Source organism: Delphinapterus leucas, chromosome 11 (assembly GCF_059928025.1).
Source record: "Delphinapterus leucas isolate spDelLeu-1000000601 "Yukka" chromosome 11, BTC_Dleu_Yukka2, whole genome shotgun sequence".
NCBI classification, from domain to species: domain Eukaryota; kingdom Metazoa; phylum Chordata; class Mammalia; order Artiodactyla; family Monodontidae; genus Delphinapterus; species Delphinapterus leucas.
In genome coordinates this window covers 50,641,125-50,662,422 of record NC_143139.1, presented here as the reverse complement: position 1 = coordinate 50,662,422, position 21,298 = coordinate 50,641,125, and the positions used below count along the sequence as shown (strand labels likewise).

Here is a 21,298-nt window from a genome sequence, read left to right as displayed (position 1 = left end):
GAAACCCACGCACCGGAACAAACGGTAGCCCCCGGAGGGCCCCCACAAGCTTCTGGGATCCACAGGGAGCAGGTGTCTCAGTGATAACTATACTCTTGACTAAATCCTGAATTTGTCTTGTTCGTCAAACGATTAACATCAAAAGCAGCTCCAAGAGATTGGCTCAAGATGGCGGAGTAGAAGGACATGCCCTCATTCCCTCTTTCAAGAGCACCGGAATCACAACTAACTGCTGAACAATCATTGACAAGAAGACACGGGAACTCACCAAAAAAGATACCCCACATCCAAAGACAAAGGAGAAGCCACAATGAGATAGTAGGAGGGGCACAATCACAATAAAATCAAATCCCATAACTGCTGGGTGGGTGACTCACAAACTGGAGAACACTTATACCACACAATGGAGTGAAGGTTGTGAGCCCCACGTCGGGCACCCAAACACGGAGGTCCGGCAACGGGAGGAGGAATTTGTAGAGAATCAGATTTTGAAGGCTAGTGGGATTTGATTGCAGGACTTCGACAGGACTGTGGGAAACAGAGACTCCACTCTTGGAGGGCACACACAAAGTAGTGTGCACATCGGGACCCAGGGGAAGGAGCAGTGACCCTGTAGGAGACTGAACCAGACCTACCCATTAGTGTTGGAGGGTCTCCTGCAGAGGCGGGGGTGGCTGTGTCTCACCGTGAGGACAAGGACACTGGCAGCAGAAGTTCTGGGAAGTGCTCCTTGGTGTGAGCCCTCCCAGAGTCCACAATGAGCCCCACCAAAAAGCTGGGTAGGCTCCAGTGTTGGGTTGCCTCAGGCCAAACAACCAGCAGGGAGGGAACCTAGCCCCACCCATGAGCAGACAAGCAGATTAAAGTTTTCTGACCTCTGTCCATCAGAGCAACACCCAGCTCTACCCACCACCAGTCCCTCCCATCAGGAAGCTTGCACAAGCCTCTTAGATAGCCTCATCCACCAGAGGGCAGACAGCAGAAGCAAGAACTACAATTCTGCAGCCTGTTGAAGGACAACCACATTCACAGAAAGATAGACAAAATGAAAAGGCAAAGGACTTTGTACCAGATGAAGCAACAAGATAAAACCCCAGAAAAACAAAATGAAGTGGAGATAGGCAACCTTCCAGAAAAAGATTTCAGAATAATGATAGTGAAGATGATCTAGGACCTCGGAAAAAGAATGAAGGCAAAGATTGAGAAGATGCAAGAAATGTTTAACAAACACCCAGAAGAATTAAAGAACAAACACCTAGAAGAATTAAAGAACAAACAAACAGAGATGAACAATACAATAACTGAAATGAAAAATACACTAGAAGGAATCAATAGCAGAATAACTGAGGCAGAAGAACGGATAAGTGACCTGGAGGACAGAATGGTGGAATTCACTGCCACGGAACAAAATAAAGAAAAAAGAATGAAAAGAAATGAAGACAGCCCAGGAGACCTCTGGGACAACATTAAACACAACAATATTCACATTATACGGGTTCCAGAAGGAGAAGAGAGAAAAGACCTGAGAAAATATTTGAAGAGATTATAGCCGAAAACTTCCCTAACATGGGAAAGGAAATAGCCATCCAAGTCCCAGAAGTGCAGAGAGTCCCAGGCAGGATAAACCCAAGGAGAAACACGCCAAGACACATAGTAATCAAATTGGCAAAAATTAAAGACAAAGAAAAATTATTGAAAGCAGCAAGGGAAAAATGACAAATAACATACAAGGAACTCCCATAAGGTTAACAGCTGATTTCTCAGCAGAAACTCTGCAAGCCAGAAGGGAGTGGCACAATATATTTAAAGTGATGAAAGGGAAGAAGCTACAACAAATATTACTCTACCCAGCAAGGATCTCATTCAGATTCAACAGAGAAATCAAAAACTTTAAGACAAGCAAAAGCTAAGAGAATTCAGCACCACCAAACCAACTCTACAACAAATGCTAAACGAACCTCTCTAACTGGGAAACACAAGAGAAGAAAAGGACCTACAAAAACAAACCCATAACAATTAAGAAAACGGTAATAGGAACATACATATCGATAATTACCTTAAACGTGAATGGATTAAATGCTCCAACCAAGACACAGGCTCGCTGAATGGATACAAGAACAAGACCCATATACATGCTGTCTACAAGAGACCCACTTCAGACCTAGGGACACATACAGACTGAAAGTGAGGGGATGGAAAAAGATATTCAATGCAAATGGAAATCAAAAGAAAGCTGGAGTAGCAATACTCATATCGGATAAAATAGACTTTAAAATAAAGAATGTTACAAGAGGCAAGGAAGGACACTACATAACGATCAAGGGATCAAACCAAGAGGAAGATATAACAATTATAAATATATATGCACGCAACATAGGAGCACCTCAATACATAAGGCAACTGCTAACAGCTATAAAAGAGGAAATTGACAATAACACAATAATAGTGGGGGACTTTAACACCTCATTTACACCAATGGACAGATCATCCAAACATAAAATTAATAAGGAAACACAAGCTTTAAATGACATAATAGACCAGATACATTTAATTGATATTTATAGGACATTCCATCCAAAAACAGCAGATTACACTTTCTTCTCAGGTGCGCATGGAACATTCTCCAGGATAGATCATATCTTGGGTCACAAATCAAGCCTCGGTAAATTTAAGAAAATTGAAATCATATCAAGCATCTTTTCCAACCACAATGCTATGAGATTAGAAATCAATTACAGGGAAAAAAACGTAAAAAAAACATGGAGGCTAAACAATACGTTATAAATAACCAAGAGATCACTGAGGAAATCAAAAAATACGTAGAGACAAATTATAACAAAAACACGACGATCCAAAACCTATGGGATGCAGCAAAAGCAGTTCTAAAAGGGAAGTTTATAGCAATACAAGCCTAACTCAAGAAGCAAGAAAAATCTCAAATAAACAATCTAACCTTACACCTAAAGGAACTAGAGAAAGAAGAATAAACAAAACTCAAAGTTAGTAGAAGGAAAGAAATCATAAAGATCAGAGCAGAAATAAATGAAATAGAAACAAAGAAAACAATAGCAAAGATCAATAAAACTAAAAGCTGGTTCTTTGAGAAGATAAACAAAATTGATAAACCTTTAGCCAGACTCATCAAGAAAAAGAGGGAGAGGACTCAAATCAATAAAGTTAGAGATGAAAAAGGAGAAGTTACAACGGACACCACAGAAATACAAAGCATCCTAAGAGAACACTACAAGCAACTCTATGCCAATAAAATGGACAACCTGGAAGAAATGGACAAATTCTTAGAAAGGTATAATCTTCCAAGACTGAACCAGGAAGAAATAGAAAATATGAACAGACCAATCACAAGTAATGATATTGAAACTGTGATTAAAAATCTTCACACAACAAAAGTCCAGGACCAGATGGCTTCACAGGTGAATTCTATCAAACATTTAGAAAAGAGCTAACACCTATCCTTCTCAAACTCTTCCAAAATATAGCAGAGGGAGGAACACCCCAAACTCATTCTATGAGGCCACCATCACCCTGATACCAAAACCAGGCAAGGATGTCACAAAGAAAGAAAACTACAGGCCAATATCACTGATGAACATAGGTGCAAAAATCCTCAACAAAATACTAGCAAACAGAATCCAACAACACATTAAAAGGATCATACACCATAATTAAGTGGGATTTATCCCAGGGATGCAAGGATTCTTCAATATATGCAAATCCATCAATGTGATACACCATATTAACAAAGTGAAGAATAAAAACAATATGATCATCTCAATAGATGCAGAAAAAGCTTTTGACAAAATTCAACACCCATTTATGATAAAAATTCTCCAGAAAGTGGGCATAGAGGGAACCTACCTCATCATAATAAAGGCCATATATGACAAACCCACAGCAAACATCATTCTCAGTGGTGAAAAACTGAAAGCATTTCCTCTAAGATCAGGAAGAAGACAAGGATGTCCACTGTCGCCACTATTATTCAACATAGTTTTGGAAGTCCTAGCCACGGTGGTCAGAGAAGAAAAAGAAACACAAGGAATACAAATTGGAAAAGAAAAAGCAAAACTGTCACTGTTTGCAGATGACATAGTACTATACATAGAGAATCCTAAAGATGCCACCAGAAAACTACTCGAGCTAATCAATGAATTTGGTAAAGTTGCAGGATACAAAATTAATGCACAGAAATCTCTTGCATTCTTATACACTAACAACGAAAGATCAGAAAGGGAAATTAAGGAAACAATCCCATTCACCACTGCAACAAAAAGAATAAAATACCTAGGCATAAACCTACCTAAGGAGGTAAAAGACCTGTACTCAGAAAACTATAAGATGCTGATGAAAGAAATCAAAGATGTCACAAACAGATGGAGAGATATACCATGTTCTTGGATTGGAAGAATCAATACTGTGAAAATGACTGTACTATCCAAAGCAATCTACAGATTCAATGCAATCCCTATCAAACTACCAATGGCGTTTTTAATGGAACTAGAACAAAAAATCTTAAAATTTGTATGGAGACACAAAAGACCCTGAATAGTCAAAGCAGTCTTGAGGGGAAAAAATGGAGCTGGAGGAATCAGACTCCCTGACTTCAGACTATACTAAAAAGCTACAGTAATCAAGACAATATGGTATTGGCACAAAAACAGAAATATAGATCAATGGAACAGGATAGAAAGCCCAGAGATAAACCCACGCACCTATGGTCAACTAATCTATGACAAAGGAGGCGAGGATATACAATGGAGAAAAGACAGTCTCTTCAATGAGTGGTGCTGGGTCAATATTTAAAAAACAAACAACCCAATCAAAAAATGGGCAGAAGACCTAAACAGGCATTTCTCCAAAGTAGACATACAGATGACCAAGAAGTACATGAAAAGCTTCTCAACATCACCAGTTATTAGAAAAATGCAAATCAAAACTACAATGAGGTATCACCTCACACCAGTTAGAGTGGGCATCATTATAAAATCTACAAACAACAAATGCTGGAGAGGGTGTGGAGAAAAGGGAACGCTCTTGCACCATTGGTGGGAATGTAAATTGATACAGCCACTATGGAGAACAGTATGGAGGTTCCTTAAAAAACTAAAAATAGAATTACCATATGACCCAGCAATCCCACTACTGGGCATATGCCCAGAGAAATCCATAATTCAAAAAGACACATGCACCCCAATGTTCATTGCAGCACTATTTACAATAGACAGGTCATGGAAGCAACCTAAATGCACATCGACAGATGAATGGATAAAGAAGGTGTGGTACATATATACGATGGAATAGTACTTGGTCATAAAAAGGAACGAAATTGGGTTATTTGTAGAGACGTGGATGGATCTAGAGACTGTTATACAGAGTGAAGTAAGTCAGAAAGAGAAAAACAAATATTGTATGTTAACACATATATGTGGAACCTAGAAAAATGGTACAGATTAACTGGTTTGCAGGGCAGAAATAGACATAGATGTAGAGAACAAACGTATGGACACCAAAGGGGAAAGTGTTGGGTGCGGTGGTGGCTGTGGAATAAATTGGGACATTGGGATTGACATATATACGCTAATATGTATAAAATATATAACTAATAAGAACCTGCTGTATAAAAAATAAGTAAAATAAAATTCAAAAAAAAAAAAAAGAGTAGCCCCCACTCACCACAACTAGAGAAAGCCCGCATACAGCAACGGAGACCCAATGCAGCCAAAAATTTTTTAAAAAAAGGCCATATAGTAAATTTTTTTGGCTTTTCAGGCCATACATTCTCTGTTGAAACTACTTAATGCTGCCATTGTCACAAAAGCACCCACAGACAATATGCAAAGGAATGGGCACAACTGTGTTCCAATAAAGCTTTATTTAAAAAACAGGTTCTAGGCTATTTGGACTGCAGGCCATAGTTTGTTGACCCCTGCTTTACAGCATACAAGGAAAATATACTCTGTTATTTTCTCTGCATACTTCTTTATGCAGTTGATGGTACTGCCATTTTCCCAATCTCCAAGAGGGAGATTCAAAATTATGAATGATATTTACATCTTCTCCCACACTGAAAGTATTGCTAAGTCATGTTACCCTTTTTGTCCACCTTTTGGTCCTTATGTTTCTTTATCCAAGATGGAGAAAATCATTCTTACCAATCTCTGTTGTAAAGTGTCATATTTTAATTGTTCTGTCTTAACTTGGTTCAACCACATCAGCCCTACTACATCAAGCCTCTTTCCTCATATGTCTAATTCTTTTCATGTCCTTTGATATTTATATTATATTGCTATAGTAGAGTCTGGTTGTAACACTAACTTTTCAGTCAATTTTGATATTCATAGGGGTCAAATCATGTTACCTATACCATTAATTACCACCATAAATGTTTAATACAACTAATAATCTTCTATTGCCATGTAACAAATTACCACAAATTTAGTGGCTTCAAACAACATACACTTATTATGTCACAGTTTCTGTAGATCAGGAAATTTGGGCACAGCTTAGCTGGATCCTCTGCTCAGGGTCTCATAAGGCTTCAATCAAGGTGTTGGCTGGGGCTGCAGTCTCATCTGAGGCTTGGGGCCCTCTTCCAAGCTCATTTGGGTAGTTGTTAGCAGAATTAATTTCCTTATAGCTGTAAAACTCATGACAGCTTGCTTCTTGGCAGGAATATCTCTGAGCTCAGGAAAGGCCTAAACTCTCCTTTAAAGGGCTCGCCTCATTAGATCAGGCCCACTCAGGATAATCTCTCTTTGATTAACTCAAAAGTCAACTAATTGGGGATCTTAATTATATTCGCAAAATCTCTTCACCTTTCTCATCTAACATAACATAATGACAAGAGTGATAGCCTAATAGATTCACAGGTCCTGACCATACTTTAGGGGAAGGGATCATATAGTGTATATACCATGGGATGAAAATCTTGGAAGCCATATTAAAATTCTGCCTACCACAATATCATAAGATGACTTATGAGACCATGAGTTTGCCCTTCAAAGTCTGTATTTTAAGATACTTTAATACATTAAAAATTCTTATATTAGAAATAATAACAATCTAAACAATGAAAGTATCAAACTGTTGGTACCATTTTTAAGGGTGTGATGTCAACCCTGTAATAATTCTATTATAATAAGTCAGGATGAAACTACCATTTTAGATTAAAATTCTTTTATCTATTATTGGCTTAATGGATTTTAAATTGAGTTTTCTGAAGGGATAGATTTCAAATTAAATTCCATTTGAGCAAATAAAAAAGCATTTATTCATTTCAGCATTTTTCTCTTTATTTTTTTCATAAGTAGAAATTTTATTTGTTCAACCCACTTCATTGTATTCTTGAAATATGCCATAATCCTTTCTTTTTTTTTCAGTATCCTTATGGTTGAATTCATGTATTACCACAGCAAGTGATTCAGAATTTGAGAGTTCCTTCCCGTAGCCTAGGATATATGATACTTTGAAATGAAGCTGTTGCTGAAAATAAAGGACTATAATTAAATATAACAGTGAATGGAATGTCAATTCAAACTTAATATCAGGAAAAGCTTCTAAATGGAGTGCTTTGTTGATTTTGGAAGTGTCTTCTGAAAATAGACTGGCTGTTTTATAAAACAGCCTGAATCAAACATTAGCAAATATCCTGTAGGACATATCCTGCTTTTTTGAGCGATGTGCTAACTGACAATGTTCTAACTTCTTTTGCAGATATGAGAACTAGACTTGTTTTGTTTTTTTTTAATTAATTAATTTATTTAGTTAGTTATTTTTGGCTGTGTTGGGTCTTTGTTGCTGCACGCAGGCTTTCTTTTTTCTGGTTGCAGTGAGCGGGGGCTACTCTTCCTTGCAGTGCACAGGCCTCTCATTGTGTTGGCTTCTCTTGTTGCAGAGCATGGGCTCTAGGCATGCGGGCTTCATTAGTTGTGGCACATGGGCTCAGTAGTTGTGGCTCACGGACTCTAGAGCGCAGGCTCAGTAGTTGTGGCGCACGGACTTAGTTGCTCTGCGGCATGTGGGATCGTCCCGGACCAGGGCTTGAACCCGTGTCCCCTGAATTGGCAGGCGGATTCTTAACCACTGAGCCACCAGGGAAGCCCTAGACTTGTTTTTTGAGTTGGAGAAACGAGGGGAATTATATTTCTAGTAGAATTTTGGTAAACTTCTAACCATGGTAATGATTTAAATGATTGTAAAAAGATTAGGAAGCCTCAAATATTACTAAACAAGGATTGTTTATATTCTTCTTTATTCCATTATGAAAGGAATGCTTAAGGTTATAGAGAATTTTTATACAGTCCTGTATGTAAATTCTTTTATTGCTCCTATCTGTCAAAGCTACTCTGATACTGACTTCAATTAGGCAACTGATATTTTCAGTGGCCTGCCTTCAGCTCCTTTTCAACCATACATGGGTTGTACTATACATATGAAAATAGGGTTACTAACCCAGCTTCTCAGGATGCACGTTTTGAATTGTGATTTTGTGTGTGTGTGCCTTTTTATTTTCAAATACTGTGATATATTATTCAAATATATAGTAACATTTAAGTGAGTTATTAGTGTACGTTAGTGGACTGTACTAACAGTCCACATTTTTGTTTGAAATCAAAAGGCTTCAAGTTTAATACTAGTTTTATTCACTAATAGCTAGTGATCTTTAGTGGAACAGTAAACCTCTGAAATGCTTTGTTAAAAAAAGGTTTCTCGAGTCAAAAAACTTAAGAGATAAGCGTTTTAAGAAATGCTTCATACTGTTTCTTTGTCCCAGAGATAAACAGATATAAAATCTCTGAGAAGTCCTGTAGTAAAGCTATCCAGTGAACTTGGCTTACCCAAGTATTTCCCATACTTCCTTTGACCACAGAACCTATTTTGACTATAATATTGCCTGGAATTAGTAATCCATAAAAAGCCTTTTGGGAAATACTGCTATAATTTAAATCACTCAAATTTCCCTTAAATCCAGATTCCCTAAGCTTTCCAAGCTAAGTGAACTTCTAGAACTATATTTTTTCTGAACCAAAAGACCAAGAAATTATATTTTCACTTAAATGTTTTATCACTAGACATTTGTCTGCATGTCTAGGGATACAAAAGTTCAGTCAAGAATGATCTGCAATCGCCACTAAAAACTACTAGAGCTCATCAATGAATTTGGTAAAGTTGCAGGATTCAACGTTAATACACAGAAATCTGTTGCATTTCTATACACTAACAATGAACTATCAGAAAGAGAAATTAAGAAAACAATCCTGGGAGGGGCAATATAGGGGTAGGGATTAAGAGGTACAAACTATTATGTATAAAATAAGCTACAAGGATATATTATACAACATGGGGAATATGGCCAATATTTTATAATAACTATAAATGGAGTAGAACCTTTAAAAATTGTGAATCAATTGTACACCTGTAACTTACATAATATTGTACATCAACTATACGTCAATTTAAAAAACCATGATGAATTACCACTTCATAAAAAACAAAACAAAACAATCTCATTTACAATTGCATCAAGAAGACAAAATACCTAGGAATAAACTTACCTAAGGAGGAATAAACCTACCTAAGGGAGGTAAATCTACCTTATAGTTTTCTGAGGTGAAACCTACCTCAGAAAACTGTAAGACACTGATGAAAGAAATTGAAGATGATGCAAACAGATGGAAAGATATACTGTGTTCGTGGATTGGAAGAATTAATATCCTTAAAATGACCATATTACCCAAGGCAATCTACAGATTCAATATAATCCCTATCAAAATACCAATGGCATTTTTCACAGAACTAGAGCAAACAATTAAAAAACTTGTATGGAAACACAAAAGACCCTATATAGCCAAAACAATCTTGAGAAAAAACAGCTAGAGGTATTGTGCTCCCTGACTTCAGACTGTACTACAAACCTACAATAATCAAAACAATATGGTACTGGCACAAAAACAGACACATAGATCAATGGAACAGAATAGAGAGCTCAGAAATAAACCCATGCACTTATGGTCAGTTAATCTACAACAATGGACGCAAGAATATACAATGGAGAAAAGACAGCCTCTTCAGTAAGTGGTGCCGGGAAAACTGGACAGCTATATGTAAAAGAATGAAATTAGAACATTTTCTCATACCATATACAAAAATAAACTCAAAATGGATTAGAGACCTAAATGTAAGGCCATAAATCATAAAACTCCTAGAAGAAAACATAGGCAGAACACTCTTTGACATGAATTGTAGCAATGCTGTTTTGGATCTGTCTCCTAAGGCAAAGGAAACAAAAGCAAAAATGAACAAATGGGACCTAATTAAACTTAAAAGCTTTTGCACAGCAAAGGAAACCATTGACAAGACAAAAAGACAACCTACTGAATGGGAGAAAATATTTGCAAATGATATGACTGATAAAAGATTAATATCCAAAATATATAACAACTCATACAACTCAATGCAAAAAAACCCCCAAACAACCCAATTAAAAAATGGGCAGAAGACCTGAAAAGACATTTATTCGAAGAAGACATACAGATGGCAAACAGGCACATGAAAAGATGCTCAACATCACTAGTCATCAGAGAAATGCAAATCAAAACCACAATGAGATAGCACCTCACATCTGCCAGAATGACTATCATCAAAAAGACCACAAATACAAATGTTGGTGAGGATGTGGAAAAAAGGGAACTCTTGTACACTGTTGGTAGGAATGTAAATTGGTGCAGCCACTATGGAAAACAGTATGGAGGTTTCTCAAAAAATTAAAAATAGAATTACAATATGATCCATCAATTCCAACTGGAATTGCCCAACTCCTGGGTATATATCTAAACAAAATGAGAAACACTAATTCGAAAAGATACATGCACTCCAATGTTCATAGCAGCATTATTTATAATTGCCAAAATATGGATGCAACCTTAGTGTCCATTAACAGATGAATGGATAAAGAAGATGTAGTGTGTGTGTATATATATGTGTGTGTGTGTGTGTGTGTGTGTATATACACACACACACACACACACAATGGAATAGTACTCAGCTCTAAAAAAGAATAAAATTTTGCCATTTGCAACAACATGAATGGACCTGGAGGGTGTTACACTTAGTGAAATAAGTCAAACAGTGAAAGACAAACACTGTGATATCACTTATATGTGGAATCTAAAAAATAAAACTAATGAATCTGACAAAAAAGAAACAGACTCACAGATATAGAGAACAAACTAGTGCTTACCAGTGGGCAGAGGGAAGGGAAAGGGGCAAGACAGACATAGGGAATTAAGAGGGCAAACTACTACATATAAAACAAATAAGCAGGCTTCCCTGGTGGCGCAGTGGTTGAGAGTCCGCCTGCCGATGCAGGGGACACGGGTTCGTGCCCCGGTCCGGGAAGATCCCACATGCCGCGGTGCGGCTGGGCCCGTGATCCATGGCCGCTGAGCCTGCGCATCCGGAGCCTGTGCTCCGCAATGGGAGAGGCCACAACAGTGAGAGGCCCGCATACCGCAAAAAAAAAATAACAAATAAATAAATAAGCTACAAGGATATATTGTACAAAATGGGGAATACAGCCAATATTTTATAATAACTATAAATGGAGTATAATCTATAAAATTTTTGAATCACTATATTGTATACCTGAAACAAATATAATATTGTAACTCAACTATACCTCAATTAAAAAAAAAAGAATGGTCTGCAATGCTTCATACTTGTAAGTATAATTACACTCAGTTTCTGCAAACTTAGTGTCACTGCTATTTTTTTTAACTTTTCTCATTAACTGCCTTTATTTTTTTTTTCAGGGTAACACTATTTAACCTCTTGGTAATTTTAATTAGCGAGCCTCAGATTCCAAAATCTTGTCCTGTGTTTGATATCCAGTTGGTGGCTGATTCAGCTTTAGTTGAGATGTCTTTTGATGCTGAGGTGAGTTGAGAATTTTGGAATAGACTAACTACAATATATAGGGGTGCTGGGTTCTTCTATGTGGACCATGACATCGTAGAGTATAGAAAGATAATTAAATCAAAGAGTAAATATGTTGTTATTAATCTCAAAATTTAGATAGCTATTCTGTCAATATTACTATTATATCCATTTTATATGTTTTAAAGTATGCATACTAAGAAAAATTGTTATTCTTTATACATTAGATAAATCTGTTTATATTTGTCTCTATATAAAATATTTACATATATAATTCCACAGCAAGGGTCTAACGGGTAAAAAAGCACTGTCTTAGAGATTTTAGGATTAACGTTCTTGCCTTAGTTTACCATGTCCTTACCTATCTAAGTAGTGCAAACTTACAGTTACTTATTTTTCTAAAGTTTTACTAAAACATTAGACATATCAAAGTGCCTATAATGCACTTATTCTGAGAGAATAAATCAGGTTGTTATTAGTTCATTTTGAGTAGGCCAACACAGAATTTCTTTAAAGGATGGGACATGATTTCATAGTTGTTGAACATACAATCAGAGTTATGTTTTAGAAAACTCTTAAATTCACTCATTCATTCAATAAATATTTATTGAGCATCTGTTATGAGCTAAACAGTGTGCTAGGCAGTGGGGTCCAAACGAGGAGCAAAATAGACACAATCTCTGCCCTCATTAGTTGAGAGTCGAGTTGGATAGACAGATGTTAGTCAAATATAACATCAATGTGTTATAGCAGACTGTATACAGAGTGTCTATGATACCAATATCAACAGTGGAGTGAGGGAATTAGGGATGAAAGAGGAGGATGGAAGCAAGACTGACAGACAGAGGTGTTAAGAAGCTAGTGCTGTAGTTCAGGTGAGGGATGATATGGGCAAGAAGGAAGCCTTCCTTGACCCCTAAACAAAACTAGGCTTTCTTTTTAGAGCTCTCCTACCTTCTTGTGTTTTTTTCAGAGCCCTTGTCTCAGTTTGTAACTATGCAATTTAGGTGATTATTAGACTGATGTCTGTTCCCCACTAGACTGTATGTTCCATGAGGGCAGGAACCATGTCTCTTGTTACTCTCCATTAGTACAGTACAGTACTCCAACTAGTACAGTGTCTGATGCATGTTTGTTGAATAAATAAATGAAAAAAAGGGATAGTAGTTGTGAAGAGGAAAGATTCCAGAAATTTTTAGGAAACTGAGTTGATAAGGGAAGATAAAGAGTTAAGATTAGATGACTTCTAGATTCTGGCCTGGGTGACAGATAAGAATTACAACAAGAAGAGTAGGTTTAAAGGGGAAATAATGAGCTTGGTTTTGGATTAGTTTATTTGATTTGCCTTTGATATTTCCATATGAAAATATTTAGTGGGCAGTATAAATAGGTCTGAATTTCCTGTTTTTGGATCTGCTGACCTTTTGCACCTGGGCTATTAGTGAAGCCATGAGCAAATCATATAAATTCTGGTTCCAAGGTCTAATAGAGTGGGAGATTTCAAAATAGAGCTCTTCCTTGCAAAGAATACCGCCAGGGAAAATGTGTTGGCCTGTAGCATGCCTACAGACACAGTTCTTTCTCATGCACCAAGTGGCCTATGGGCTAGAAGACAGCTTCACCAACTGTTTGGATTTCTTGAGAACAGCAGCAAAATGTCTCTAACCCTATATTTACCCATACCACAGAAGGAGTTATCCTTCAAGTTGGGCATAAGACTAAATTCCCCAGAGAATCTCCCACTTTAATTCTGGGAAGCAAATTTCTACATTCTTGAAAGGAAGCAGGGTTGCTGATCTGAATGATTTTGCAAATTAAGTGTGCAATTTTTTTTGTGTTAGTATTCTGTAGGACCTTGTATCTTCTTTCCCTGACCTACTTTCTTAGCCATTATTAAATGTGCACTCATTTTATGAGAGCCACTTTTTTGAGAATGACTGAATCAAACAGAACAAGAAAATTAACCACACTAATATTTTTTGTTGATCATAAATTCTTTTATAAATACTTAAAGAGAACCAGGAGAAATGATCATTTTCTGGCTTTGCCAATGATATTGCATTGATTACTATTTAAAATTCTAGTTACAGAAGCTTATCCTGGAATATACAGATACAGCTACAGCACTTTTATATGAGATACTTCTTGTCTTTCAGCAGGTACGTTTTTATTATACATACTGTATTGTGTGATTATTAAATATGTCATGACTATCATATGATATATATATGATTAATAATATACCTTAAAAATATTTGTGTTAGAGATAATCTCCAAAATTGGTTGATTTAAATGATAGTACTGCTTTTGCTCTTAAGTGTTCATCTAGCTTATTTTCCTAAATACTTATTTTAAAGATTTGATTAATCAGGATAAAATGTATTTGAGAATGAGTATCTTTTTAGGTATCTTTTTACAACTTGAACTTCATGAATATAACTTGTTTATTTCCTTGAATCTTTTAGGGAAATCTTGGATTGGGGTCATCAAAGTTTGCTATTAGCTGGATGATGCCCTTTCTACAAAGTCGTCCTCCCATAGTAAGTACCTAGAAGCAGAAACAAAACTACCACTCAAGGCTAATGAAACAGATGCTCTTGTGCTTAATTAATAAAACAAAATTTCTCTGTAAGTAGTCAAGTTTATAAAACAGAAGAAAATGTAAATTTGATGATTTTATTAACCAAAATAAAATGTTTTTATATTTGGGGCCTGAATGTTTAAGGTACTGAAATGACATCTTAAATGTGATCTTTATTTAATGAAAAGCCCTAAGATATATGCAGAAAACAGAATATTAAAATACTGGCTGTATAATTAAGTGGAAAAAATGAACATTTATCTTAAACACTGAGTGTGAGTTGGCAAGTACGAATATAACACTTTTAATACTCTGGCCACTCTGCCCTGGCAGCCACCATCCTGGTCTGTAATATCACCATCTCTCTCCTTGGCACTATAATTGCATCTACATGGTCTGTCCTATCTTCCCACCGGACTACAGTCAGAGGAACCTATTCAAAATAAAAATCTGATTATGTCATCCCTTGCTTTAAATCTCTCGTAATAAAGAAAGATATAACAGATAAAGACTAAACTTCTTAATATGGCCGACAAGGCTGTACATATTACGACCCTACAGCCTCATCAGTTACCTCACTCTTCCATGTCGGTCTCATACCCACTGCTCACCCCCAACACCCCCAACTCTGCCACAGGATCTTTACCATTCCCTCGGTCTGCCCTCCTCAAACACTTTCCCCTCGCTTTTCCACCTAGTTAACCCCTACTTGTCCTTCAGGCCTCAGTGCCCCTTCCTGGTGCAGGGTTGGGGGGATGATTCTCTCACCTCTGACTAGGTAAGATTCCCCCATTATGGGCACACAATCGTAGCATGGCGTCTTCTTCCTTTTCTTCATAGGACTTGTCACTGTTGCAGTCACATGTGTTTGTGTTATTATTATTTGGTTCTTTCTTGTGGTAGCCATTAGTGTCCACACATATTCTGGCTCTCTCTCCTTCCAGGCACGTAGTAGGAGCGTACATCCTTCCCCACTTGAAATTAGGTGGCTCTCTGTTTTTGCTTTGGCCAATGGAATCTGAGCAGAAGTAACCTACGTCACTTCTTGCGCAAAGGTTTAGGAGCCAGTGCATGCTTCCCTGCCTTCTTTTTTCCTTCTGGCATGGTGACTGGCAACACTCCGTATGGTCCTGAGTGACTACAATGAGCAGAACCCTGACCCTTAAGGGACATACAGTGTGAGCAAATAATAAACCTTTGTTGTATTAAGCAAATCATTGACGTTTTGTGAGATTTATTACCACAGCATAACTTAGTCTATCACGATCGATACAGTGTCTTTCTCCCCAAACAGACTCCAGGTGCCGTAAGGGTAGGAGCTATGTCTGTTGTGCTAGGCACGCAATAGATGCTAAATAAAATATCTGCTGAATTAATTCTAATAAATGCTTTATCCCCTAATCTCTTTTCATGTCGCCAAACTTACTTTCCCTTTATTCATTCACGTATTTGTCTATTCAATCAACATAGATTTAAATGGAATTTAAATGGAACTTTTCAAAAGGTAGTAACCCAAACTGAATTTTCGTTGCTAATGGAGGATTTGACATGTGGTATTATGTTCTCTTTCCGTATATGAAGATGCCTCTCTTAACCATCAGTGATTTTCTGCTTTGAGGTATTTTTCTAGAGTGATGTTGAGTCTGTCCTAGGGAATCTAGATTCTCTTGCCAGATCTCTGTGACATATGTTTCCAAAAACTTGGCTGAAGGCAGAGGGTACACTTGTCAGTAGTACAGCCAATTACCTTATACAGAGACTGAACTCAAGAACTTGGCTCCTTTAGCAGCACATAGACCCCAACCAATCTCAGGCCCACTTCAGAGTGTTGTACAGTTATAGTCATTCCCAGCCCAGAAGCTCTTATGTGCAAGATGCAAAACCCTTCCTTTTTCTGTGCGGTGGTTCCAGACGGGGTCCTAAAAACTACAAGCAACAGGAAAGTTTCCTTATCAACCTCTAGGGTTGGTTCACCAAAGGAACTGAGTTGATTATGAGCCCAGACTGTGACCATAAAGCATGTCAGGATGAAAGATGGCAAAAGGACCACTAACACTGTTTAAAGGTATTAACCCATTTCTAAAGAGTCTGGATAGAAACAGACCATTTGAGAGAAATTTGCAAGCAAGGAACCTGTTGGGATCATTGAATGCACCATCCCAGTCAGCGCTGGCTGATTCTCTTACTTGGTCGGAGCAAGATGCTAAAGAAATTAAAAATTTAATCCCCATATGGCCATTGCTTTGTTTCCCTGCTCCAGACTCTCTGACCTCAATCTGCGTTTGCCCAACACAATACCTAGTCAATATGTGTAAATGGATCTGAATTGGGGAAACCTCACTTCTAATCACCTGCCCTACTTGGGAATGGTCTGTAGCAACATCAATAGAAAAGGCCACATTTATTGGTACTAATTTAAGGGGCATCCAGAATGACCTGCTTACTAGAGCCTGAAAGCACTAGCTTTCCTTTCTGTTTTTAACAGTGGCCTAAATTTATACTTCCAATGCTCTCCTTCCACTTTGGAGCCAAACTTCTTTGACAGTCAGTACTAGTTCTGACCCTGCCTGTAGGGGGGCAATTGGTAAACCCAATTGGTCTATGGTCTGGTGCTCTCTGAGTACCATTTCAATAAGAAATAGCACAATGCAAGGGCATTGGTGTAAGGGTGGTGAGGGCCTCAGCCTAGATTTATAGTTGAGATTCCAGCTGAAGTAGGTGCTCTTACAGGTGTCATGCAGCCCACGTGTAACTGCATTCTCCTTGTCTAGATTACTTTTGTGGCCAGAATTGTGAAACGAGTGGTGAAGGGGCTTTCAGCTTCATTTCAGCTGCTAAGTCCTGGCCAAGCAGTTCTGTTATACCAGCAGTTTTACATCCTCAAGAGCTGCCTGCAGTACAGCAAGACTTTAGCTGAGTATATTAGGAATGACTACAGAGAAGAATTCAGGTAAGAAAAAGTCGGAATCTTATCTGCAGTAAAATCCACTCATTTCTGATTTTCATGCAAAACTACAACACTGCCCAATATTTAGAAGATTAAGTGACAAAGGGAAATTCTACTTTTTGTTTTTAATAATATTTTACTTTGATAAAATAGTTACCTTACTGTGGTAAGGTAGGATTTGGGGGAGGGGGGCGGGTGGTGCTCTAAGAACCATTGCCACTTGAAGCACATTCCCAGGCCAAAAAAGGCTAGTTCACTAGTCTTTTCATCAAAGCTCTCTCTGAAGAACTGTTTCTCCCTCATTGTCTTGATTTCAACCAGCATCTATCTCACAGAATCATGTTAATGATTTTAACATGCTGTGAGTAATGGGAAGTAACCGACCCTACTAAAGCAGACAATATATTATGGGTTGTGAATTAACTGAGTCACTGGGAAAGAAAAACAATTGATAAAGGAGGAACGATGAATACAGTTATTAGGGTTTTTTTTTGTTTGTTTGTTTCATTTACCCCTCTCTTACTCTCCATAACAAAATAGTAAGAAAGAACATTAGCAAGCCTTTGTTTCATTAGTTAGCTTGTCCTGCACCTCGGGGGTTCCTACTTCTATTTATAGGCTGCCAAAGCCAAATGCACTTAGCCATACACCCCTGCATTAGCACCTATCAAGGAAAAAAACCCTAGGTTGTGTCTAACTTAAGATGAAAAGGGTGCAGCAGGCATAGCTTTGCTACCAGTTTGGATGGAGACATACAAGGATGTGGAGGCATATATTATGGCCTGAAGGTTTGCTTTAAAAAATGTTACAGTCCAACTGTGGATCCTGTTTTTCCTCCATGTGGTTTTATACCATAGGTTCCACTCTGGCTCCCATAAAAGAGTTTTGTTGGGCCCACTCTGAGGTGGTGCACGCAACCCAATTTTTTCCTCACTTTTTTTGAGGTAAAATTCATATAGCATGAAATTCACCATTTTCAACATTTTAAAGTGTGCAACTCAGTGGCTTTTAATACATTTCACAATGTTGTGCAACCATCACCCCTATCTAATTGCCAAACATTTTCATCACTCTCAAAGAAACCTGTTACCCATGAAGCAGTCACACCCCAGGCCCTGGCAACCACTAATCTACTTTCTGTCTTTGTGGATTTGCCTATTCTAGACATTTCATACAAATATAATCATACAACATATGGCCTTTGTGTCTGGCTTCTTTCACTTAGCATGATGTTTTCAAGGTTCATCCATGTTGTAGCATGGATCACACAAACGAATTTTTAAAAAATAGTTATGCACATTTAAAAATCAGAACAATGGCAAAAATAGTGTCACATGCCTACATGACAATAGTTGGTCAGGGCTCAAAAGCAGCTACCTTCTTAGGTAGATCATGCACTGTTTAGTTTGCCACTGTCTCCTCTCTCTGTCCTTACTCGTACCGTTCCTCCTACTATGTTATCTGTGGGCATTTAGGTTTGTGATCCTTGTTTTTACACAAGTGACTTTCAACCTGCCCTGCATAGAATCAGTAGAGGGACTATTAAAAAATACTGATACCCAGGTCTCACATGTAGAAGTTCTGTTCAGTTTGTCTGGGGTTGCGCCTCGGCATTGACATTTAAAATGAACTGTCCGGGTGATTCCAATGTGCATCCAGGGTTGACAACTAATATTTTAAGCCATCCGAGAGGCTGGCTAAAGATTTTCTTACTTTTGTCTCTTCCCTGGCCTTTGCTATACAGTTGCCCCTTGAACAATGTTGTGGTTAGGGGCGCCAACCCCCATGCAGTTGAAAATCCACATATAACTTTTGACTCCACCCAAATTTAACTACTAATAGCCTATTGCTGACCAGAAGCCATTCCGATAACATAAAGTTTATTAACACATATTTTATTAACACATATTACTAACACATATTTCTATAAGTCCTGCTCACGATGTTCTAGACATATATTTTTGTATACTTATTGAAAAAAATCCAATAAGTGGACCCATGCAGATCAAACCCATGTTGTTCAAGGGTCAACTGTACTCTTACTCAGGCCGTGGGGACGAACTCTCCTCTTCCCTCTTGATTTGGCCCTAGTGGTCACCCCAGCTTGACTCATTTCAACTCCCTGCTATGTACAGCCTGAGAAAACAAGAGGCAGGAGCCTCAGCTCACCCTGTGGTGAGGACAGTCCTGGCTTCCTTATTAATGCTTTGATAACTGATACATTATTAATGCAATTCGCTTTGCTGAAGCAAAGTGCTTCAATGAGCTGAAAGGTATACATATCAGAGGTCTTCTAGGTCACAAATGGGGGAGATTGGAGGGCTAAAAATGCTGCAGGTTAGACTCCCACACCCAACAATGCTACACCAGTAAGTGTGTACGTACTGATGTGACCAGTGTGAAAAGTCTTGCTTTTAAAGCTCTCTATTTTGTTTCATTTTATGATTTGCAGGTACTTTATTCACATGCCAGCCTCGGAAAAAAGGCTCCCATTATGTTACCCTATTACCCAACCTACCACTCAACTTTTTCATGAAGTTCTGAAATTGGTTGAACAGAAACAATGTGTGAAATGTTAATAAGAGTGTAAAATGTGAATTGGGAGTCAACTTAATATTTATGAGAAACATTTTTTGATTTAATATCCAGCTATTCCTGTGTTCTATAAACAAAGATTTTATTTGAAGGTTCCATCAATACCTCTCTAAGAGAAGTGTTTAAAGTTTTTAATCTGCTACAAAAAAGAAACTGTTAAATACACTGACATACATAAAGTGGGGTGAAAGACTAGCATTCTTCTAAAAGAAAAAGTTTCTAAAGACATAAAGGAAACAGAAACCCAGGAAGAGCAAATGTAGAAAGTGCAGGCTGATGAGTTTTGTTGTCTAATAATGGTGAGTGGCATGAAGCCACTGAAATATCCAAAGATAAATTGTTGTGGGGAGTATAAATTACAAAGTGATCACATTAGAGAAATGCTGGGCAATAGGATGCTACCCTCCTTTTCCACCTGTAAAAATTCTAGTGACATAAGTGTTCATGGAAGAACAAGCAGAAGAATACAGGCATAGCTATAAGGAAGGTCAGTTCCTCATTTATCATGGGGAAAGAAGCTTGGATTTTCTTCAACAGCACTGAATGCATTCTGCCACTCTGTTTCAGGCACCTGGGGGCTAATGTGAACAGTGTTGTACAGTTTCTATGAAAGAGAAACTGTCTATTAGCAGTTAAGGCTCTTCCAGTTTTTTAAAAAATGTCTTCACTATATCTTATGGTAACAAGCTAATTTAATCCAACAAAAACCTTAACTTTGGCATCCCTGTGGAGCTACTGAATTTGGCCTTTTAAGAACTTAGGAACTGGGTCCTCCATTCAACTTACAACTTAAGGGAGGATCAGAGAAAAATCCACCACCTAAGAAAGAGCTCCCAAGCCAGATCTGCCTGTGCTGTTCAGTGGAAAGAGAATTAAACTCACTCAGGACATCTTATTTCTGGTTCTGGCTAAGCCACTAATCTGCTGTTTGACCTGGAAAAAGTCAGGTCTCCTTTCGGGGCCTCCTCTGCTATGTGGAAGGGTAAGGCTAGATGTTCTCCAAGTTCTCTTCCAACTCTAACATTCTCTGCCTGTGATGAGACACTTCTTAACACTCTGTAATGGGGTAGTGCATTCCTGTGCACCCTGGCTCAGTGGATGATTTCACATTGATTTCAACAATCCTGCTTTCTTTGGACTAAACATTTCCCTTCTGGCTGTCATCAGCATTGCTCTAGAAAGTGTCCAAGGCTTCTGCACTGTTACCCATCCAGGACTATAAG

At 37.9% G+C, this 21,298-nt stretch overlaps 1 protein-coding gene across 1 annotated transcript in view; it reads left to right on the top strand.

Moving 5' to 3' along the window:
* C11H12orf56 (chromosome 11 C12orf56 homolog) overlaps positions 1-20,186 on the top strand; it is a 60,296-nt gene extending 40,110 nt beyond the window's left edge. The window contains 5 exon segments of the mRNA XM_030763120.2: positions 11,829-11,952; positions 14,037-14,111; positions 14,418-14,492; positions 17,305-17,483; positions 19,933-20,186. Of these exon segments, the coding sequence (XP_030618980.2) occupies positions 11,829-11,952; positions 14,037-14,111; positions 14,418-14,492; positions 17,305-17,483; positions 19,933-20,059 (580 nt within the window). The 3' untranslated portion in view covers positions 20,060-20,186.
* The last annotated feature ends 1,112 nt before the right edge of the window (positions 20,187-21,298 follow it).